The 24,623-nt window shown below is 40.3% G+C and overlaps 1 protein-coding gene across 22 annotated transcripts in view; it reads left to right on the top strand.

Moving 5' to 3' along the window:
• ZRANB3 (zinc finger RANBP2-type containing 3) overlaps positions 1-24,623 on the top strand; it is a 331,454-nt gene that overhangs the window by 119,708 nt on the left and 187,123 nt on the right. For 15 of the 22 annotated variants that reach the window (XM_054679794.2, XM_016949745.4, XM_016949744.4 and 12 more), the window contains exon 3: positions 20,551-20,569. The exons of the other annotated variants lie outside the window; for them this stretch is intronic. In XM_054679794.2, coding sequence (XP_054535769.1) covers positions 20,551-20,569 — 19 coding nt within the window. The remainder of the gene's footprint in view (positions 1-20,550; positions 20,570-24,623) is intronic. 22 annotated transcript variants of the gene reach the window in all.

Here is a 24,623-nt window from a genome sequence, read left to right as displayed (position 1 = left end):
CTGATTTGAGTGGTAATTCTATTTTTAGTTCTATGAGAAAACTCCTTACTGCTTTCCATCGGGGTTGAACTAATTTACACTCACCTCCCCCCTCAGCAGTGTATAAGTGTTCTCTTTTCTTCATATTCTTGCCAATATCTGTTATATATGTTTTCTTTTTTTTGAGACAGGGTCTCACTTTGTCACCCAGGTTGGTGTGCCGTGGCATGATAGGGCTTACCACAGTCTCAACCTCTGGGGCTCAAGCAGTCTCCCCACCTCAGCCCCCAAGTAGCTGTGACTACAGGTGTGCACCATCACGCCCAGATAATTTTTTGTAATTTTAATAGAGTTGGGGTTTCACCATGTTACCTAGGCTGGTCTTGAACTCTTAGACTCAAGCAGTCTGCCCACATTGGCCTCCCAAAGTGCTGGGATTACAGGCATGAGCCACCACACCTGGCCTATTTTTTGACTTCTTTATGATAGCCATTCTGACTGGTGTGAGATGGTATCTTATTGTGGTTTTAGTTTGCATTTGTCAAATGATAGTGATGTTGAGCATTTTTTCATGTTTTTTGGCAACTTGTATGTCTTTTGAGAAGTGTCTGTTCATGCCCTTTGCCCACTTTTCAATGGGGTTTGTTTCTCCTTGTTGATTCGTTCCAGTTCCTTATAGAGTCTAGATATTAGTCCTTTTTCAGATGCATAGTTTGCAAATATTTTCTCCCATTCTGTAGGTCATCTGTTTACTCTGTTGATTGTTTCTTTTGCTGTGCAAGTCTCATTTACCTATTTTTTGTTCTGTTGCATTTACTCTTGAGGTCTTAGTCATAAATTCTTTGCCTAGTCCAGTGTCCAGAAGAGATTTTCCTAGATTTTCTTCTAGGAATTTTGTAGTTTGAGGTCTTACATTTAAGTATTTAAACCATCTTGAGTTAATTTTTATATATGGTGATATGTAGAGTTCCAGTTTCATTCTTCTGCATATGGCTAGACAGTTATCCCAGTACCATTTATTGAATATAGAGTCCTTTCCCCATTGCTTGTTTTTGTCAGCTTTGTCAAAGATTAGGTGGTTGTAGTTGTGTGGCCTTATTTCAGGGCTCTCTATCCTGTTCCATTGGTCTATGTGTCTCTTTTTGTACCAATATCATGCTGTTTTGGTTACTGTAGCCCTGTTGTATAGTTTGAAGTTGGGTAGTGTGGTGCCTCCAGCTTTGTTCTTTTTGCTTAGAATTACCTTGGCTGTGAAGAATGCCATTGGTAGTTTGATAGGAATAGCATTGAATCTGTACTTTGCTTTAGGCACTGTGGCCATTTTAATGATATTGATTCTTTGTGTCCATGAGCATGAGATGTTTTTCCATTTGTTTGTGTCATCTATGATTTCTTTCATCAGTGTTTCATACAAAGTTCTCCTTATGGAGATCTTTCCTTTCACTACCTTAGTTAAATGTATTCCTAGGTATTTTATTTTGTGTGTGTGGCTATTGTAAATGGGACTGAAGTCTTTATTTGGTTTTCAGCTTGAACATTATTGGTGTATAGAAATGCTACTGATTTTTGTATGCTGATTTTGTATCCTGAAACATTACTGAACTTGTTTATCAGGTCTAGGAGTCTTTTGGAGGGATCTTTAGGGTTTTCAAGGTGTAAAATCATGTCATCAGTGCAAAAAGATAATTCGAGTTCCTCTTTTTCGGATGCTTTCTATTTCTTTCTCTTCCTCTGGCTAGGACTTCCAGTTCTGTGTTGAATGGGAGTGGTGAAAGTAGACATCTTAGTCTCGTTCCAGTTCTTCGGTGGAACACTTTCAGCTTTTCCCCATTCAGTATGATGTTGGCTGTGGGTTTGTCATAGATGGCTCTTATTATTTTGAGGTATATCCCTGATGCCTAATTTGTTGAGAGTTTTTTTTTTTATCATAAAGCGATGTTGGATTTTATCAAATGCTTTCTCAGCATCTGTGAAGATGATCATGTGTTTTTTGTTTTTAATTCTGTTTATGCAGTGATATTGTTTGGATATCTTCTCCAAATTTCATGTTGAAATGTAATCCCCAATGTTGGAGTTAAGGCCTGGTGGGAGATGTTTGGATCATGAGGGTGGATCACTCATGAATAGCTTGGTGCTTTCCTCACAATAGTGAGTTCTTGTGAGACCTGGTTGTTTGAAAGTGTGTGACACCTCCCCACTCACTCTCTTCTTCCTACATTTGCCATATGATGTGTCTGCTCCTCCTTCACCTCCCACTATGATTGTAAGTTTTCTGTGGCCCTCACCAGAAGCAGATGCCAACAACATACTTATTGTACTGCCTGCAGAACTATGAGCCAATTAAACTGCTTTTCTTTATAAATTACTGAGCCTCAGGCATTTCTTTTTTTTTTTTTTTTTATACTTTAAGTTCTAGGGTACATCTGCCAATGTGCAGGTTAGTTACATATGTATATGTGTGCCATGTTGGTGTGCTGCACCCACTAATTTGTCATTTAACATTAGCTATATCTCCAAATGCTATCCCTCCCCCTTCCCCCGACCCCACAACAGGCCCCAGTGTGTGATGTTCCCCTTCCTGTCTCCGTGTGTTCTCATTGTTCAGTTCCCACCTATGAGTGAGAACATGCAGTGTTCAGTTTTTTGTCCTTGCGATAGTTTGCTGAGAATGATGGTTTCTAGTTTCATCCATGTCCCTGCAAAGGACATGAACTCATCACTTTTTATGGCTGCATAGTATTCCATGGTGTATATGTGCCGCATTTTCTTAATCCAGTCTATCATTGTTGGACATTTGGGTTGGTTCCAAGTCTTTGCTATTGTGAATAGTGCCGCAATAAACATACGTGTGCATGTGTCTTTATAGCAGCATGATTTATAATCCTTTGGGTATATACCCAGTAATGGGATGGCTGGGTCAAACGGTATTTCTAGTTGTAGATCCCTGAGGAATCGCCACCCTGATTTCCACAATGGCTGAACTAGTTTACAGTCCCACCAACAGTGTAAAAGTGTTCCTATTTCTCCACATCCTCTCCAGCACCTGTTGTTTCCTGACTTTTTAATGATCGCCATTCTAACTGGTGTGAGATGGTATCTCATTGTGGTTTTGATCTGCATTTCTCTGATGAGCAGTGATGATGAGCATTTTTTCATGTGTCTTTTGGCTGCATAAATGTCTTCTTTTGAGAAGTGTCTGTTCATATCCTTTGCCCACTTTTTGATGGGGTTGTTTTTTTTCTTGTAAATTTGTTTGAGTTCATTGTAGATTCTGGATATTAGCCCTTTGTCAGATGAGTAGATTGCAAAAATTTTCTCCCATTCTGTAGGTTGCCTGTTCACTCTGATGGTAGTTTCTTTTGCTGTGCAGAAGCTCTTTAGTTTAATTAGATCCCATTTGACAATTTTGGCTTTTGTTGCCATTGCTTTTGGTGTTTTAGACATGAAGTCCTTGCCCATGCCTATGTCCTGAATGGTATTGCCTAGGTTTTCTTCTAGGGTTTTTATGGTTTTAGGTGTAACATTTAAGTCTTTGATCCATCTTGAATTAATTTTTGTATGAGGTGTAAGGAAGGGATCCAGTTTCAGCTTTCTACATATGGCTAGCCAGTTTTCCCAGCACCATTTATTAAATAGGGAATCCTTTCCCCATTTCTTGTTTTTGTCAGGTTTGTCAAAATCAGATGATTGTAGATATTCGGCATTATTTCTGAGGTCTCTGTTCTGTTCCATTGGTCTATATCTCTGTTTTGGTACTAGTACCATGCTGTTTTGGTTACTGTAGCCTTGTAGTATAGTTTGAAGTCAGGTAACGTGATGCCTCCAGCTTTGTTCTTTTGGCTTAGGATTGACTTGGCAATGTGAGCTCTTTTTTGGTTCCATATGAACTTTAAAGTAGTTTTTTCCAATTCTGTGAAGAAAGTCATTGGTAGCTTGATGGGGATGGCATTGAATCTATAAATTACCTTGGGCAGTATGGCCATTTTCACAACATTGATTCTTCCTACCCATGAGCATGGAATGTTCTTCCATTTGTTTGTATCCTTTTTTATTTCATTGAGCAGTGGTTTGTAGTTCTCCTTGAAGAGGTCCTTCACATCCCTTGTAAGTTGGATTCCTAGGTATTTTATTCTCTTTGAAGCAATTGTGAATGGGAGTTCACTCATGATTTGGCTCTCTGTTTGTCTGTTATTGGTGTATAAGAATGCTTGTGATTTTTGCACATTGATTTTGTATCGTGAAACTTTGCTGAAGTTGCCTATCAGCTTACGGAGATTTGGGGCTGAGATGATGGGGTTTTCTGGATATACAATCATGTCATCTGCAAACAGGGACAATTTGACTTCCTCTTTTCCTAATTGAATGCCCTTTATTTCCTTCTCCTGCCTCATTGCCCTGGCCAGAACTTCCAACACTATGTTGAATAGGAGTGGTGAGAGAGGGCATCCCTGTCTTGTGCCATGTTTCGAAGGGAATGCTTCCAGTTTTTGCCCATTCAGTATGATATTGGCTGTGGGTTTGTCATAGATAGCTCTTATTATTTTGAGATACATCCCATCAATACCTAATTTATTGAGAGTTTTTAGCATGAAGGGTTGTTGAATTTTGTCAAAGGCCTTTTCTGCATCTATTAAGATAATCATGTGGTTTTTGTCTTTGGTTCTGTTTATATGCTGGATTACATTCATTGATTTTCATATGTTGAACCAACCTTGCATCCCAGGGATGAATCCGACTTGATCATGGTGGATAAGCTTTTTGATGTGCTGCTGGATTCGGTTTGCCAGTATTTTATTGAGGATTTTTGCATCGATGTTCATCAAGGATATTGGTCTAAAATTCTCTTTTTTTGTTTTGTCTCTGCTAGGCTTTGGTATCAGAATGATGCTGACCTCATAAAATGAGTTAGGGAGGATCCCTTCTTTTTCTATTGATTGGAATAGTTTCAGAAGGAATGGTACCAGCTCCTCCTTGTACCTCTGGTAGAATTCGGCTGTGAGTCCATCTGGTCCTGGGCTTTTTTTGGTTGGTAAGCTATTAATTATTGCCTCAATTTCAGAGCCTGTTGTTGGTCTATTCAGATATTCAACTTCTTCCTGGTTTAGTCTTGGGAGGGTGTATGTGTCAAGGAATTTATCCATTTCTTCTAGATTTTCTAGTTTATTTGTGTAGAGGTGTTTGTAGTATTCTCCTATGGTAGTTTGTGTTTCTGTGGGATTGGTGGTGATATCCCCTTCGTCATTTTTTATTGTGTCTATTTGATTCTTCTCTCTTTTCTTCTTTATTAGTCTTGCTAGCAGTCTATCAATTTTGTTGTTCTTCTCAAAAAACCAGCTCCTGTATTCATTGATTTTTTTGATGGGTTTGTTGTGTCTCTATGTCCTTCAGTTCTACTCTGATCTTAGTTATTTCTTGCCTTCTGCTAGATTTTGAATGTGTTTGCTCTTGCTTCTCTAGTTCTTTTAATTGTGATGTTAGGGTGTAAATTTTAGATCTTTCCTGCTTTCTCTTGTGGGCATTTAGTACTATAAATTTCCCTCTACACACTGCTTTGAATGTGTCCCAGAGATTCTGGTGTGTTGTGTCTTTGTTGTCATTGGTTTCAAAGAACATCTTGATTTCTGCCTTCATTTTGTTATGTACCCAGTAGTCATTCAGGAGCAGGTTGTTCAGTTTCCATGTAGTTGAGCGGTTTTGAGTGAATTTCTTAATCCTGAGTTCTCGTTTGATTGCACTGTGGTCTGAGAGACAGTTTGTTATAATTTCTGTTCTTTCACATTTGTTGAGGAGTGCTTTACTTCCAACTATGTGGTCAATTTTGGAATACGTGTGCTGTGGTACTGAGAATAATGTATATTCTGTTGATTTGGGATGGAGAGTTCTGTAGGTCCGCTTGGTGCAGAGCTGTATTTAATTCCTGGATATCCTTGTTAACTTTCTGTCTCGTTGATCTGTCTAATGTTGACAGTGGCATGTTAAAGTCTCCCATTTTTATTGTGTGTGAGTCTACGTCTCTTTGTATGTCACTCATGACTTGCTTTATGAATCTGGGTGCTCCTGTATTGGGTGCATGTATATTTAGGATAGTTAGCTCTTCTTGTTGAACTTATCCCTTTACCATTATGTAATGGCCTTCTTTGTCTCTTTTGATCTTTGTTGGTTTAAAGTCTGCTTTATCAGAGACTAGGATTGCAACCCCTGCCTTTTTTTGTTTTCCATTTGCTTGGTAGATCTTCCTCCATCCCTTTATTTTGAGCCTATGTGTGTCTCTGCACGTGAGATGGGTTTCCTGAATACAGCACACTGATGGGTCTTGACTCTTTATCCAATTTGCCAGTCTGTGTCTTTTAATTGGAGCATTTAGTCCATTTACATGTAAGGTTAATATTGTTATGTGTGAATTTGATCCTGTCATTATGATGTTAGCTGGTTATTTTGCTCATTAGCTGATGCAGTTTCTTCCTAGCCTCGATGGTCTTTACATTTTGGCATGATTTTGCAGCTTAGTTTGGCTGGATATGAAATTCTGGGTTGAAAATTCTTTTCTTTAAGAATGTTGAATATTAGCCCCCACTCTCTTCTGGCTTGTAGAGTTTCTGCCGAGAGATCCGCCGTTAGTCTGATGGGCTTCCCTTTGTGGATAACCCCCACCTTTGTCTCTGGCTGCCCTTAACATTTTTTCCTTCATTTCAACTTTGGTGAATCTGACAATTGTGTGTCTTGGAGTTGCTCTTCTCGAGGAGTGTCTCTGTGGCATTCTCTGTATTTCCTGAATTTGAATGTTGGCCTGACTTGCTAGTTTGGGGAAGTTCTCCTGGATAATATCCTGAAGAGTGTTTTCCAACTTGGTTCCATTCTCCCTGTCACTTTGAGGTACAGCAATCAGATGTAGATTTGGTCTTTTCACATAGTCCCATATTTCTTGGAGGCTTTGTTCGTTTCTTTTTATTCTTTTTTCTCTAAACTTCTCTTCTCGCTTCATTTCATTCATTTGATCTTCCATCACTGATACCCTTTCTTCCAGTTGATAGAATTGGCTACTGAGACTTGTACATTTGTCACATAGTTCTCATGCCTTGGTTTTCAGCTCCATCAGGTCCTTTAAGGACTTCTCTGCATTGGTTATTCTAGTTAGCCATGCGTCTAATTTTTTTCAAGGTTTTTGACTTATTTGCCATGGGTTTGAACTTCCTCCTTTAGCTCGGAGTAGTTTGATCATCTGAAGCCTTCTTCTCTCACCTCGTCAAAGTCGTTCTCCATCCAGCTTTGTTCCGTTGCTGGTGAGGAGCTGTGTTCCTTTGGAGGAGGAGAGGCGCTCTGATTGTTAGAGTTTCCAGTTTTTCTGCTCTGTTTTTTCCCCATCTTTGTGGTTTTATCTACCTTTGGTCTTTGATGATGGTTACATACTGATGGGATTTTGCTGTGGATGTCCTTTCTGTTTGTTAGTTTTCCTTCTAACAGTCAGGACCCTCAGCTGCAGGTCTGTTGGAGTTTGCTGGAGGTCCACTCCAGGCCCTGTTTGCCTGGGTATCAGCAGCAGAGGCTGCAGAACAGCGGATATTGGTGAACAGCAAATGTTGCTGCCAGATCCTTCCTCTGGAAGTTTTTTCTCAGAGGAGTACCCGGCTGTGTGAAGTGTCAGTCTGCCCCTACTCGGGGGTGCCTCCCAGTTAGGCTACTCGGTGGTCAGGGACCCACTTGAGGAGGCAGTCTATCCGTTCTCAGATCTCCAGCTGCGTGCTGGGATAACCACTGCTCTCTTCAAAGCTGTCAGACAAGAACATTTAAGTCTGCAGAGGATTCTGCTGCCTTTTGTTTGGCAATGCCCTGCCCCCAGAGGTGGAGTCTACAGAGGCAGGCAGGCCTCCTTGAGCTGCAGTGGGCTCCACACAGTTGGAGCTTCCAGGCTGCTTTGTTTACCTACTCAAGCCTCAGCAATGGCGGGCGCCTCTCCCCCAGCCTTGCTGCCGCCTTCCAGTTGGATCTCAGACTGCTGTGCTAGCAATGAGCGAGGCTCTGTGGGCATAGGACCCTCCTAGCCATGTGCGGGATATAATCTCCTGGTGTGCCGTTTGCTAAGACCGTTAGAAAAGCACAGTATTAGGGTGGGAGGGACCTGATGTTCCAGGTGCCATCTGTCACCCCTTTGTTTGACTAGGAAAGGGAATTCCCTGACCCCTTGCGCTTCCCGGGTGAGGCAATGTCTCGCCCAGCTTCAGCTCCCGCTGGGTGCACTGCACCTACTGTCCTGCACCCACTTTCCGACACTCCCCAGTAAGATGAGCCTTGTACCTCAGTTGGAAATGCAGAAATCACCCGTCTTCTGCGTCGCTCACACTGGGAGCTGTAGATTGGAGCGTTTCCTATTTGGCCATCTTGGTTGCACCCCCTCGGGCATTTGTTTATAGCAGTGGAAGAATGGCCTAATACATGTGTATTATGCATTAAGGTTACATTGAGAAAGAATGGACTGGCCGGGTGCGGTGGTTCATGCCTGTAATCCTAGCACTTTGGGAGGCTGAGGTGGGTAGATCACCTGAGGTCAGGAGTTCCAGACCAGTCTGGCCAACATGGTGCAACCTCGTCTCTACAAAAAATACAAAAATTAGCTCGATGTGGTGGCCCGCACCTGTAATTCCAGCTACTCAGGAGGCTGAGCAGGAGAATCGCTTGAACCCAGGAGGTGGAGGTTGCAGTGAGCTAAGATCGCACCATTGCACTCCAGCCTGGGTGACAAGAGCGAAACTGTCTTAAAAAAAAAAAAAAGTCTGGGTGCAGTGGCTAAGCCCTGTAATCCCAGCACATTGGGAGGCCGAGTTGGGTGGATCATGAGGTCAGGAGATCAAGACCATCCTGGCTAACACGGTGAATCCCCATCTCTACTAAAAATACAAAAAATTAGCTGGACGTGGTGGTGGGCTCCTGTAGTCCCAGCTACTCGGGAGACTGAGGCAGGAGAATCACTTGAACCTGGGAGCCGGAGGTTGCAGTGAGCCAAGATCGTGCCACTGCACTGCATCCTGGGCAACAGAGTGAGACTCCGTCTCAAAAAAAAAAAAAAGAGAGAGAAAGAATGAACTAACACGTGTATATGCAATAAAGATTACATTGAAATATTAAATTATTGCCTCAAATCAAGATGAATGAATAACTCTAGAGCAGTCCTCGTATGTGATTAATCACTGAAGTCATTTCAAAGGAAAAATATTTTCCAAAAGCCTCATTGTTTAGTTAAAATTTTTGTATTATGTTCAATATGTACACACCAAAACTAGGTTAAAAAATTTCATGTACTTATAGCTTTTAGGAAATATTTTCAAAATATGAAAAATTTTCAAAATTAAATACAAATAAGGCAAAATAAAAATAGTTCAGTTAACAGTATTAATTTAATATGATAGTATTATTTGGCAGATGTTAAATTGATGCTAGTGAGGTTTTATGGCCAAAACTAATAGCCTCATGTCTCTTAAATATTGAAAGTTTATTCATATCCTATACTTCCTTTTTTAATGATGAGGAATTGAGTTCAGCTGCACATAATAATAGCTAAAATATATTGGACTATTTTCTCCTGCAGTTAACAGGAGTTTAGAGCCACACCTTTCCAATCTTGTCCTTTTCTGCCTAGTAGATCACAAGGCAGCTATTACGGTTCCAGATTTGGCATCATTGCGTGATGCAGGAAGACAGGAAGAAGACAAAACGACATGTGCTAACTGAGTCAACCCTATTTTAACAAGCTTTCTCAGAATCACCACCTAGTTATGTTGACTAAGGCCTCATTGGCCACATTTTGTCATATAACCACAGCTAGTTGAAAAAGAGATTGGAAAAGGAGAGGTTTAGTTCACCACAGGCCCCCCACCCACAGGGTGTGTTAGTGAGGGGGAAGGGGAGAAGGGATTTTGGAAAAGCAACAGCAAGCTCTACCATAACTTCTAAGGCCGTTTTTATCGAGGGATGATTTGGAAGCACTTATAGCCATCTTCATCACATAAAGATCACATCAACTTTGGGGTGTTATTGAAATCTCTCTCAAGTAGGTATCTAACTATGTCTGCAATCCGGGAAAGAAAAATCCTTCATATTTGCTCTCATAATTACTGATAATTAAAGTTTAAATTTTAAAAGCTAAAAGAAATCAGTTCCCTCGTGAGTATGATGTTCTCCGTTCATGCACCCCTATGTGTCTGGTGATGTCTCAATTCCACACTACCCTAAGTCCGACTATTGTAAAAACGTATTTACTCATCATTCTGCAATAAGAAGTGTTTAATATAGGTAAATGGGAAGGGATTTCTCATATAATCCTAAGTGCAAAAGGGACCACTAAATGTACATAGGCCTGATTTTAAAGTAGTTGTTCAGATGACCCAGAATATACTTATGGTAATATTTTTTGGAATTTAATCTAAATGACTGAACAGTTAACAAAGAGAATTCTGAGTTCCTTACAAGTTCGTAAATTACTGTCCGTAGGCCAAACCAGGCCCACCAATTATGTTGATAAATAAAGTTTTTTTGGAACACAACCCTGCTCATTCATTTATTTGTTGTCATTGGCTGCTTTTCCGGTGTTAGAACAGAGTTGAGTAGTTGTGACAGACAATCGCATGCATGACCTGTAAAGCCTAAAATATTTACCATTAGAAAAAAATGTGCCAACCCCTGCCTTAGAATATATTGGTGAACAACCTTTTAAGAATTAGTGACCTAAAGAAAGTTTCTGGTACAGTGCCAAAAGTTATGACTTTAGTTTGATACATAAGACCTTTCTATTAAGACTAGATGAGGCCAAGGTGGGCAGATCATGAGGTCAGGAGTTCGAGACCAGCCTGGCCAACATGGTGAAACCCCATCTCTACTAAAAATACAAAAAAGTAGCTGGGCGTGGTGGTGTGTGCCTGTATTTCCAGCTACTTGGGAGGCTGAGGCAGGAGAATCACTTGAACCCAGGAGGCGGAGGTTGCAGTGAACCGAGATCATGCCATTGTACTCCAGCCTGGGCAACAGAGCACGTCTCCATTTAGAGAAAAAAAAAGACTAGACGAAGAAACAAAATATGGATTTATCAGAAGAGTGAACACACAGAGTCCATGCCAATAGGATGTTATTTATTTATTTATTTATTTTTATTATTACTATTTTTGAGATGAAGTCTTGCTCTGTTGCCCAGGCTGGAGTGCAGTGGTGCAATCTTGGCTCACGGCAACTTCTTCCTCCCAGATTCAAGCAATTCTTCTGCCTCAGCCTCCCGAGTAGCTGGGATTATAGGAGCCCGCTTCCACACTCGGCTAATTTTTGTACTCTCAGTAGAGATGGGTTTTCACCATGTTGGCCAGGCTGGTCTCAAACTCTTGACCTCTTAATCCGCCTGCCTTGGCCTTCCAAATTGCTGGGATTACAGGTGTGAGCCACCATACCCAGCCAGGATGTAATTTAATAGGAATAAATTCAAAGTCCTAAGTTCAGAATTGAGAAAAATACGAAAACCTTTTCGAAAAACAAATTAGGCCTTATACACTGAAAGAGCTACAGTGATACAGAGATCACCAGTTACAGAAATGGTAGTCTCGAATTGATAGAATCTTGTGTTTTGCCCCTTCCCCGTGACCATGTACCAAGATCTTTCTCATTCAAAAGCATGTTATTGGCATTCCTTACAAACAGCACTCAAACAACAACTCAGTTGTAAGTGAAAAACATAGAATACTAAGCAATACTAAATATTTTTAGTAACAATACTAAACATTTTTCATTTTTGTCATCATGTTGTGAGTTAAAGTGTCTAAAGAAAATCTTCTGTCTAACCTTGTATGCCCTTCTCTTAAGAATATAAGTGGCATGCCTATGAAAAGACAATGTAAAAAAACCCCTCCAGTTTATATGTGTTCACCCTCATTCCTTCCAGGGTGCAGCTTAGTCAGTCTTACTCTAAAACTTTAGCCTGTGATCTTATATCCTATAACATTGTTCATATTTTAAAAACCTGTGAATTTTTGTCGATGGCATACTTAATATGTTGCCACCCATTGAATGTACACTTTAATACTATCTGAGGTTGTAGTTTTAAAACACTGTATTTCTGATCTATAATTCACATATGCTTATAAATTCATAGACTTCTAGAAGGATACATAAGAAAGCAGGTCCAGAGGTTGCTTCTGGGAAGGGGCCTGGGGAGCTGGGAGACCAGGTGACAGGGTGAAGAGAAACATTTCACTGTATATTCTATTGTGCCTTTTTACCGTTGATCCATGTACATGTATGGCCATTCAAGTAAATCAATGAAATATCTTTTAAAACCCATATCTTCTCCAGAATCATCTTCTAACCTAGGCATAGTTCATTTGCAAATCATACTATCATCACAGTCACACTATGGACGTGAAACAGCCAACCAAAGCAACTATGACAAGCCAAAGATTCAACAAGTGTACTGAACACAGTGTGATTAGGTGGTTGTCATCACTTAGGGAAAATACTTTAATTGGTTGGATAGGTATATGAAAACCCAGTTTACACAGAAATCCAAGGAGAACTGATCAATAAAAAAAGTGACAAAATGCTGGGTGCAGTGGCTCACGCCTGTAATCCCAGCACTTTGGGAGCCCGGGGCTGGCGGATCACGAGGTCAGGAGATCGAGACCATCCTGGCTAACACAGTGAAACCCCGTCTCTACTAAAAATACAAAAAAAAAAAATTAGCTGGGCATGCTGGCGGGCGCCTATAGTGCCAGCTAATCCGGAGGCTGAGGCAGGAGAATGGCGTAAACCCAGGAGGCGGAGCTTGCAATGAGCTGAGATAGCGCCACTGCACTCCAGCCTGGGCGACAGAGCAAGACTCCATCTCAAAAAAAAAAAAAAGTGACAAAAGAAATGGTTTTTGTTTGTTCAAAGGAGGTAGAAAAAAAGAGTAAGGGCAAAAAGATACAATGAAATGTGCAGCTCAAGGCTTGATACCTTTAACAGTGGAATTCAGGAGTCAGAAGCTAGTAGATGAAATTAAGAACAGGCATGTAGGGCCAGGTGCAGTGACTCACACCTGTAATCCCAGCACTTTGGGAGGCTGAGGCGGGCAGATCACGAGGTCAGGAGATCAAGACCATCCTGGCTAACACGGTGAAACCCCGTCTCTACTAAAAAAACAAAAAAATTAGCCGGGTGTGGTGGCGGGCACCTATAGTCCCAGCTACTCGGGAGGCTGAGGCAGGAGAATGGCGTGAACCCAGGAGGCAGAGCTTGCAGTGAGCGGAGATCGCACCACTGCACTCCAGCCTGGGTGACAGAGCGAGACTCCATCTCAAAAAATAAATAAATAAATAATAAGAAAAACAAAAAGAAAAAGAACAGGTATGTAAAACGTGGAGAGCAAATGGACATGATCCTTATTGCTGCAATTCTCCAAAGATATGTAGTTCATAAATGTGCAAGATATGGAGAAACAGCCACTTCTGCTACATATGCAGACAATGACCCTAAGTATGTGTCTCCTCCTTGTATATGTTTTGGGGGAGGAGAGGTAAGGGAAAGGGTTACATGGTAACTTTCAGCTTTCCTCTTGATCTAGGGCTATAAAAGCAGCAGAATACTGTAGCTTATTGAAAGCACAGCAAACAGGACATTTCCAGAGTGTAGCAGAAAGCAGGCATGGAAGCCCACTGTATCCCTAGCATGTATTCACAGTTACCAATTGAAACAATGGTTACTTTTAGTAGCCCTCCTGCTAAAATAACTTAAATTAGAAATGGGTTCTTGGCTGAAGAAATTAAGCAAGATTTCTGGTTAAAAAGTTTTAAGAAGAAGAGGAGCTACATGAGCATGTTCAAATGCCATCTTTAACTATAATAGAAACCTTTCTTATTTCTTCAACAGGATATACCCATCCTAAAGTGAAAATAAAAGGTTTTTCTTTTCTTTCCTTTTTTTTGTTTTTTTTTTTTTGAGGCAGGGTCTGGCTTTCTTGCCCAGGCTGAAGTGCAGTGGTACGATCATGCCTCACTGCAGATTAAACCTCCTGGGCTCAAGTAGTTCTCCTACCTCAGTCTCCCAAGTAGCTGGGGCTAGAGGCACACACCACCACACCTGCCTAGTTTTTTATTTTTAGTTTTAGTGGAGAGGAGGTCTCGCTATGTTGCCCACGTTGGTCTCAGATTGGTACGCTAAAGTGATCCTCCCACCTCAGCTTACCAAAGTGCTGTGGTTATAATCATGAGCCACCTTGTCCAGTCTCTTGGTTTTGTTTGTTTTTGTTTGTTTGTTTAGATGCAGTCTCACTCTGTTGCCCAGGCTGGAGCACAGTAGCATGATAATAACAGCTCACTACAGACTCAATCTCCTGGGCTCAAGGGATCCTCCTGCCTCAGCATCCCTAGTAGCTGAGACTACAGGCGTGGATAACACACCTGGCTAATATTTTTAAATTTTATTTTAATTTTTTTCTTTTTTGTTTTTGCGGGTACAGAGTAAGTGTATATATTTATGGGGTACATGAGCTATTTTGATACAGGCATACAATGCATAATAAGCAGATGTATCACCTCAAGCATTTATTCTTTATGTTACAAACAATCCAATTATATTGTTTTAATTATTTTTAAATGTACAATTTAATTATTATTGACTATAGTCACCCCATTGTGCTATTGAATACTAGATATTATTCATTCTATTTTTATTTACCCATTAACCATCCCGACTTTCCCCCTACCCCACCACTACCCTTCCCAGTCTCTAATAACCATCATTCTATTCTCTATCTCCATGAGTTCAGTTGTCTTAATTTTGGATTCCCACACATAAGTGAGAATGTGCAAAGTTTGTCTTTCTGTGCCTGGCTTATTTCACTTAACATAATGACCTCTAGTTCCACCCATGTTGTTGCAAATGACAGGATCTCATTCTTTTTTATGGCTGAATAGTACTCCATTGTGTATATGTACCACATTTTCTTTATCTCTTCATCTGTTGATGGACATGTAGGTTGTTTCCAAATCTTGGCTATTGTGAATAGTGCTGCAATAAACATGGGAGTGTAGATATCTCTTTGTTATACTAATTTCCTTTCCTTTGGGTATATACCTAGCAGTAGGATTGCTGGATCAGATGGAAGCTCTATTTTTAGTTTTTGTGAGGAACCTCCAAATTGTTCCCCATAGTGGCTATACTAATTTACATTCCCACCAGCAGTGTACAAGTGTTCCCTTTTCTCCATATCCTTGTCAGCATTTGTTGTTGCCTGTCTTTCATTTTAACTGGGGTGAGATGATATCTCATTATAGTTTTGATTTGCATTTCTCTGATGATCAATGCTGTCGAGCACATTTTCATATAACTGTTTGCCCTTTGTATGTCTTCCTTTGAAAAATATCTATTCAGATCTTTTGTCCATTTAAAAAATTGGATTATTAGATTTTTTTCCTGAAGAGTTGTTTGAGCTTCTTCTTTGTTCTGGTTATTAATCCCTTGTCAGATGGATAGTTTGCAAATATTTTCTCCCATTCTGTGGGTTGTCTCTTTACTTTGTGGATTGTTTCCTTTTCTGTGCAGAAGCTTTTTAACTTGATGTGATCCCATTTGTCCATTTTATTTGGTTGCCTGTGTTTGTGGGTTATTACTCAAGAAATCTTTGCCCAGCCAGGCACCGTGGTTCACCCCTGTAATCCCAGCACTTTGGGAGGCCGAGGCAGGTGGATCATTTGAGGTCAGGAGTTTGAGACCAGCCTGGCCAAAATGGTGAAACCCCGCCTCAACTAGAAATACAAAAATTAGCCGGGCGTCGTGGTGTGCGCCTGTTGTCCTAGCTACTCAGGAGGCTAAGGCATGAGAATCGCTTGAACGTGGGAGGCAGAGGTTGTAGTGAGCCAAGATTGCACCACTGCACTCCAGCCTGGGTGACAGAATGAAACTGTGTCTCAAAACTAAAAAAAATTAAAAAAAAAAAAAAGAAATCTTTGCCCATTCTTGTGTCCTGGAGTATCGCCTCAGTGTTTCCTTGTAGTAGTTTCATGATTTGAGGTCTTAGATTTAAGTCTTTAATCCATTTTGATTTGATTTTTGTTTACGGTGAGAGATGGTTTAATTCTTCTGAATGCAGATATCCAGTTTTCCCAGCACCATTTATTGAAGAGACTGCCCTTTCTCCCAGTGTATGTTTTTGACAGCTTTGTCCAAAATGAGTTCACTGTAGATGTATGGATTTGTTTCTGGGTTCTCTATTCTGTTCCTTTGGTCTGTGTGTCTGTATTTATGCTAGTACCTTGCTGGTGACAATAGCTCTATAGTATAACTTGAAGTCAGATAATGTGATTCCTCCAGTTTTGTTTTTGCTCAGGATGGCTTTGACTATTCTGGGTCTTTTGTGGTTCCATATAAGTTTTAGAATTGTTTTTTCTGTTTCTGTGAAGAGCGTACTTTTTTTTTTTTTTTTTTTTTTTTGTAGAGACAAGGTCTTGCTATGTTGTCCAGGCTGATCTCAAAGTCCTGCATTCAAGCAATCCTGCCTCAGCCTCCCAAAGCACTTCGGGATTATGGACATAAGCCACTACACCCAGCTTAGTATCTTTTACATAACTAGACATTCCTTCTCATTCTCTTTTGCTGGATTCTTCCCCTCTCTTGACTTCTCATTGTTGTAGTGCTCCAAGGCTTTTTTTCCCTTGTGGTAAAAAAACACAATGTAAAATTTACTACCTTAACCATTTTAATTTTACAGTGTAGTAGTGTTAAGTATATCTTATTATGTAAGGTATAGGTAACAACTTTTTCATCTAGTAAATCGAAACTCTATACCCAGTTAACATCTCCCCTTTTCCTCCTCCCTTGTCTCTATACTCTTCCTTCCTAGGTGATCACGTCTAGTCTCTTGACTAAAATATCATCTGTTTTGCTTTAGTTTAATTTCAGCTTCCCATCTCCTTACCTCCCTTCAGTTTTGCATATTCAGATTTTTGGATTATGTCCCTTCTGTTTCTAGTCTTTATTTAGAGTGTATGTGGTCCATTAAGTTATCACATATCAAGCTTCATTGCTTACCAGATTCCCTTTTCCTTTTTTCCTATCTTGAATCTATGTTAAGGTGTTTTTATTGTTTGGTTATTTTCTCAGGTATCTTTACTGAAATGGTTTGCTTTAGTGGTGTAATTTTGGTAATCTTGAATAGCCTTAAATATCTTTTTGCCATCCCATAACAAATCGGGGATATCTCGGCTAGTATAAGATTCATAACTTCTAAGCCGGGCATGGTGGCTCACGCCTGTAATCCCAGCACTGTGGGAGGCCAAGGCAGGCAGATCATGAGATCAGGAGTTTGAGACCAGCCTGGCCACCATAGTGAAACCCTGTCTCTACTTAAAAAAAAAAAAAATTAGCTGGGCATGGTGGCGGGCGCCTGTTTACCCAGCTACTCAAGAGGCTGAGGCAGGAGAATCGCTTGAGCCTGGAAAGCGGAGGTTGCAGTGAGCCGAGATCGCGCCATTGCACTCCAGCCAGGAAAACAGAGTGAGACTCCATCTAAAAAAAAAGGTTCATAACTTCTGCTGCTTTTCGTTTCAGTTAGTTTAGATCCTGTTGCATTTTATTCTAGCTTCTAGAGTTGATGATTAGACCAGTACCAGTCCTAGTTTTCTCTTTATGGATAATTGTTCTTTCTTTCTGGACACTTAGAAGATTTTTTCTTTATTTGTAAAATTAATGAATTTTACAAGGGTATAATAGATATTTGTCTTTTCTCTTTAATCCATCCTGAAACTTGGTTTCCCTTTTCACTTATCCACCAAAAGCCAGCCCAGAGAAATGTCCCTTTATTATTTACTTAATTGTTGCCTCTCCTCCCTCTGGTGCTTTTTCTCTTTTTGAACACCTAGTTTTTGTAAAACAGGTCTTCTGGGACTATTTTCAAGTCTTTCTATTCCTTCAGTATTTCCATTTATTTTGCTTTCTGTTCTGTGCTTTGAGATAATCCACGTACTGCATCTTCCAGTCTATTTATTTAGCTGTCAATAATGATCATCTTAAAAAAAAAAAAGTTCATGTTGTCGTTTTGCTTTGAAATCTATACATGAATCTTCCTGGAAAAAAAATCATGTTTTTCCAAGTATTGCTTTTTAGTTTTCTAATCTGTTGGCTTGTTTACAAAGAATGTAATAAATTTTTTACTCTTATATATGTTTTAATTTTCAATTAAAGTATTTGAATTTTATTTTTTGTAAAGATATTTATTGGGGCCAGGTGCAGTGGCTCACGCTTATAATCCCACCAGTTTGGGAGGCCTAGGTGGGTGGATCACATGAGTCCAGGAGTTCTAGACCAACCTGAACAACATAGTGAAACCCTGTCTCTACAAATAAAAAAATAGCTGGGTGTGGTGGCATACACCTGTAGTCCCAGCTACTTTGGAGGCTGAGGTGGTAGGATCATTAGAGGTCAAGGCTTCAGTGAGCCGTGATCGTGCCACTGCCCTCTAGCCTGAGTGACAAAGGGAGACTGTCTCAGAAAAAAAAAAAACCAAAAAACATATTTATTGGGTAAGCTGACATCTTTTTGAACAATGAAATTTCATTTTCACTTAACTGTAATGCATTCATTGGTAATTTATTTACTCCAAATGCTTAATTTGTTGTTGTTGTTGTTGTTTTTGAGACGGAGTCTCACTCTGTTGCCCAAGCTGGAGTGCAGTGGCATGATCTTGGCTCACTGCAACCTCTGCCTCCCGGGTTCAAGTGTTTCTCCTGCTCAGCCTCCCAAGTACCTGGGACTACAGGGGTGCGTCATCACACCTGGCTAATTTTTTACTTTTAGTACAGACAGGGTTTCACCATGTTGGCCAGGCTGGTCTCGTACTCCTGACCTCAGGTGATCCAGTCACCTCGGCTTCCCAAAGTGCTGGGATTACAGGCGTTAGCCACCGTGCCCGGCCATAATTTGTATTTTATATATAGAAATAAATCTTACAAGATTATATGATATCAAGACAACTGGGAATAAAGGAACAATAAAATGGAAAAAGTTTTTTTCCTGCCCCGCCCCCTTTTTTTTTTTTTTTTTTTGTATTTTCATTTTGTTTTGTTTTGTTTTAGAGATAGGGTCTCCCTCTGTTGTCCAGGCTGGAGTACAGTGGGACAATCATAGCTCAGTGTGGCTTCCAATTCCTGGCCTCAATCTATGCTCCTACCTCACCCTCCTGAGCCACTGGGATAACAGGCATGAGCCACTGTACCTGGCCTCTTGCCAATTTTTATACTATTCCAGCTATTTTTTTAGGTTGTCTGGAAATATCCTCACTTAAGGGATTGGTTTTACCCCTTATCATATGTTTGCTGTCTCAAAGGAACACCCGATGATCCTGACCATGCCTGCTATTCTTTCCCTTTGCCCTTTGTTTTTCTGCTACTTAATACTTGAGTTTATGCCCCCATCCTCAATTATCATTGCATAGAATTTATTTATACAGGTTAATAAGAAAGAACTGAGAAAAGAAAGTTTAGCAAAGTAATAGAAATAAAAACTCAGCGGCCAGGCGCAGTGGCTCACGCCTGTAATCCCAGCACTTTGGGAGGCCGAGGTGGGTGGATCACGAGGTCAGGAGATCAAGACCATCCTAGCTAACACGGTGAAAACCCGTCTCTACTAAAAATACAAAAAATTAGCCTGGCGTGGTGACAGGTGCTTGTAGTCCCAGCTACTCGGGAGGCTGAGGCAGGAGAATAGCATGAACCTGGGAGGCAGAACTTGCAGTGAGCGGAGATCGCACCACTGCACTCCAGCCTGGGCAACAGAGCGAGACTCCGTCTCAAAAAAAAAAAAAAAAAGAAAGAAATGAAAACTCATCTTAAAGGTAGGCTTAGCATATATAGTTATGTATTTAACTTATGCTAATATGTAATTCACACTTATTTTCTTATATTTTAATGCAGCATTCTTCTCTTTATAGGGAAGACCAATCTTAAGGTTTAAGGATGAGGAGGGTGGTCATTGGTACAATCGCTTACCACTTTGCTCACGTTTTTGAAGGGTCATTGTAACTATCTTCATGGGTGGGCTGTGGGAACAGCACATCTGAAGCTCTAACACTCCCACGTAGCCATATGCCTTTGGCAGCTGGAGAGTCATATAAAATCAGCACTGGCCCATGTTCTCATACTTATAAACACCTCTCTCTGGCTTACTACTTTAGTATTTATGAACTATTTTGTGGCAAGCTACTTAATCAGAACTTTAAAAATGGTTCACTTTGGCCGGGCACAGTTGCTCACGCCTGTAATCCCAGCACTTTGGGAGGCTGAGGCGAGCAGATCACGAGGTCAAGAGATCGATACCATCCTAAGCAACATGGTGAAACCCCTTCTCTACTAAAAATACAAAAATTAGATGGGCGTGGTGACACACATCTGTAGTTCCAGCTACTCAGGAGGCTGAGGCAGGAGAATCACTTGGACCTGGGAGACAGAGGTTGCAGTGAGCTGAGATCGCACCACTGCACTCCAGCCTGGTGACAGAGCGAGACTCCATCTCAAAAAAAAAAGGAAAAAGGTTCACTTTGATAATTAATTTTTTTTTTATTTTTTCCAGGTGTATGGTGGCTGATGAAGTAAGTGTTTCAATGGTTTTTATGTCTTTTATAAGATTACACAGCTTGTTTTTAGTGTCTGCTATTTTCCATGTACTCTTTCTCCATATGACTGTATGTCTGTATATGGGGATGGGGAGAGAGAGAAAGATGGGAGGGTGAGGAGGGAGGGGGAGAGAGAATGAGAATGAATGAATGTGTGTGTGTTTGTGTTTTCTAGACATGCATCTGATACATATGTTAATATTAACATTAGTGACCCCAAATTGTTACCTAGGATGCATGAATGAGTTTTGAAATGCAGCCCCCCAAAAAGCTTTTCTGTTATAATAGTACTTGCTTAAAAGCTAAACTTTAAAGATTCTGTTCTAAAGGTTATTGTTTATTGTTTCCTATGAGTTTGAAACATAGTTCTGAAATGGTATTTTAGTATCACTCAACAATTTGATAGATTTAAATGGCATGTGCTTATATGTATCCCTATTCGTGTTTTCTCTCTGAAATGGAGGCTCTTGTTACATGAACAATGATATTCTTTGTGTACATTCTCAGACTAATATAAGTCAATAAAGTTCTAATTTTTAACAACCGTTTGAGAAATGTGTTGCTGTTTTTCATTATGTCTTTAAGAATAACAGCAAAACGGCCAGGCGCAGTGGCTCACGCCTGTAATCCCAACACTTTGGGAGGCCGAGGCAGGTGGATCATGAGGCCAGGAGTTTGAGACCATCCTGGCTAACACGGTGAAACCCCATCTCTATTAAAATATAAAAATTTAGCCGGGCGTGGTGGCGGGCATCTGTAGTCCCAGCTACTCAGGAGGCTGAGGCAGGAGAATGGCATGAACCCAGGAGGCAGAGCTTGCAGTGAGCCGAGAGCATGCCACTGCACTCCAGCTTGGGCGACAGAGTGAGACTCCGTCTCAAAAAAAAAAAAAAAAAAAAAAGAATAACAGCAAAACATACACTTTTCAAAATATATTAGAAATGAAGGAAATGGAAACTGAATTGTTAAAAAATAAAAGTAGAATCATCAAAAAATTCTCCCAATTAATTATGATTTAGTTTTGCTTGCATATAGACTCCCACCAATGGCTTATCTCTGTAGTCTCTTCTTTTGAGACGGAATCTGGCTCTGTCGCCCAGGCTGCAGTGCAATGGCACGATCTCGGCTCACTGCAACCTCCGCCTCCCGGATTCAAGCAATTCTCTTGCCTCAGCCTCCCCAGTAGGTGGGACTACAGGCGCGCACCACCACGCCCAGCTAATTTTTGTATTTTTAGTAGAGAAGGGGTTTCACCATTTTGGCCAAGGTGTTTTCCGTCTCTTGACCTTGTGATCCGCCCGCCTCAGCCTCCCAAAGTCCTGGGATTACAGGTGTGAGCCACAGTGCCTGGCCTGTAGTCTGTTTTTAAGGAAAACATGAATAGAGAATTTAAGGATTTATTTAAGGAATAACATGAGTCCTATACAGAAATGTTGATATAGTGGTTCATAGTTCATGCTAATTTATAATGACCTAATTTTTTAGTTTGAACTCTTCTTTCATTCAATAGGTGTTTATTTAGACTAGATGTTATAATTAGAAAAAGAGTCATTGCCATTGAAGAACTTTAGCGATATAATTGGAGAAACAAGACATAGACATTTGGGAAACAATAAACAGAAATTTTTCTTTTGAAACAAGATGAGTTCTTTTGTTGTTTTTTGTTTGCTTGTTTTTGTTTGTTTTTGTATTTGTTTTTGTTTTGAGAAGGAGTCTCGCTCTGTCACCCAGACTGGAGTGCAGTGGCACGATCTCGACTCACTGCAAGGTTCGCCTCCCAGGTTCACGCCATTCTCCTGCCTCAGCCTCCCGAGTAGCTGGGACTACAGGCACCTGCCACCATGCCCGGCTAATTTTTCGTATTTTTAGTAAAGACAGGGTTTCACTGTGTTAGCCAGAATGGTCTCAATCTCCTGACCTCAGGTGATCCATCCGCCTCTGCCTCCCAAAGTGCTGGGATTATAGGTGTGAACCATCGTGCCCGGCCTAAAACAGGATGAGCTCTAAATGGCTCTTCATAAATTAATTAATTTGAGAGTCCAAATGACTGAAAGAGGCTTATGTTTTTAGTCCTTGAATATGTTTTCAACAAATAGAAATATGAACTCATTCTCCAAAACCTCAAGACTAGCCATAACTATTTCCTCTTATATATATACATGTATAGAACATATATGTCATATATGTATATGCATGTGTATAAATTCTTTTCCAAACAGACCAGCTGAGGTCCACAGAAAATATATTATAAAAGGTAACAAACAGCATCCTTTATGATTTCCACAAGTAAGTCATGGTGAAAAATCTTAGCAGTTATGGTACACCATTGGTACTTTGGTCCTCATTTTGATGTTGTAGAAATCTAGATGCACCTTAAATCTGTGGAATTCACCATGGATTCAGATAAACACTTGATCTGCACCATAACCCTTCTGATATGGTTTGGCTATGTCCCCACCCAAATCTCATCTTGAATCGTAGCTACCATAATTCCCACATGTGATGGGAGGGGTGACCCAGTGGGGGATAGTTGAATCATGGGGGTGGGTCTCTCCCATGCTGTTCTCATGATAGCCAGTAAGTCTCACGAGATCTGATGGTTTTATAAATGGGAGTTCCCCTGCACACGCTCTCTTGCATGCTGCAGTGTAAAAGATGTGATTTTACTCCTCTTTCGCCTTCCACCATGATTGTGGAGCCTCCCTAGCCATGTGGAACTGTGAATTAAACCCCTTTCCTTTATAAATTACCCAGACTCGGGTATGTCTTTATTGGCAGTGTGAGAACAGACTAAGACACCTTCTTAACTCTTATATTCTCTAACACACCCTTATCCTCAGTTAACGAGTATGCAGAGGTCATGAACCCTTAGCCAGCAAGAGTGTTCCCGTTATACAAATCACTTTTCCATTTCTTGTGATTTACAATTACATAGCACTTTTCACATTTGACTGATTCACATGTTGTCATCTTTCAAAACCATTCTTACTTTTTAATTAAATACATTGCAAAATCCGTTTAATATTTCCTCAATACTTAAAAGAAACTTCCACCTTCCTGTCCATCATAATTACTTAATTACTTCTCTCTTTTCACCAGCATTTTTGAAGACCCATTATTTTACACCTATTTGACTTGACAGGGTTTATGATGTTATATCCTATTTATAATGTTGATTAAGAAAAAATCTTCAACTTTATACATGAATACAAGAATCAGGCCATAGAAATAAACAGAATGACATACAAGACGTAAGATCACAGCTCATAACCACTAATAATCTATTTAGTGGTAGAGTTGGACTGCTATTTTTATGGAATCTTACCATGCCAGTGTGGATGAAAGTTAATAAATTAAATGTGCTGAAGTAAAAAGAACTTCTATATATGTAAATTATATGAACTCTACCTTCATTCTGTTTTCTAATATGGTTTTCCTTCTCTTGCTTTTATTATAAAACAGTGGTGAAGCCAGAGAAGGAAGTACAATTTATAATTTAAAGGTCAACCACTTTTTGATTTGTAAATTAAAAATAGATTTTGATGTGATGACTGTTGACTCATCAAATAGTGAAAAGCCTTGGGAGAGCAATTTTACATCTGTGTTATTGAACCTACTTTTTTTTTTATAAACTCTTGAATACGCACTTGGAGTATTGTGTACTTTAGCTGTCTGCTGTGATCTTTTCTCCCTAGCTTTAGAAACAAATGACGTCCTTCACTAGTATTATTCCCCCTTCTTTCGGTATCTTTTCACTGTTACCTTTTTCTTTTCTTTTTTTTTTTTTTTAATTCTTTAAGATCTAGGGTACCTGCGCAAAACGTGCAGGTTTGTTACATAGGTATACATGTGCCATGTTGGTTTGCTGCACCCATCAACTCATCATTTACATTAGGTATTTCTCCTAATGCTATCCCTCCCCCAGGGCCCCACCCCCGAAAGGCCCCCGTGTGTGATGTTCCCTGCCCTGTGGCCAATTGTTCTCATTGTTCAGTTCCCACCTAAGAGTGAGAACATGCGGTGTTTAGTT

Source organism: Pan troglodytes, chromosome 13 (genome assembly GCF_028858775.2).
Source record: "Pan troglodytes isolate AG18354 chromosome 13, NHGRI_mPanTro3-v2.0_pri, whole genome shotgun sequence".
Lineage (NCBI taxonomy): Eukaryota > Metazoa > Chordata > Mammalia > Primates > Hominidae > Pan > Pan troglodytes.
The sequence above is the reverse complement of the archived record's forward strand: the minus strand, read 5'-3'. Positions and strand labels throughout refer to the sequence as shown.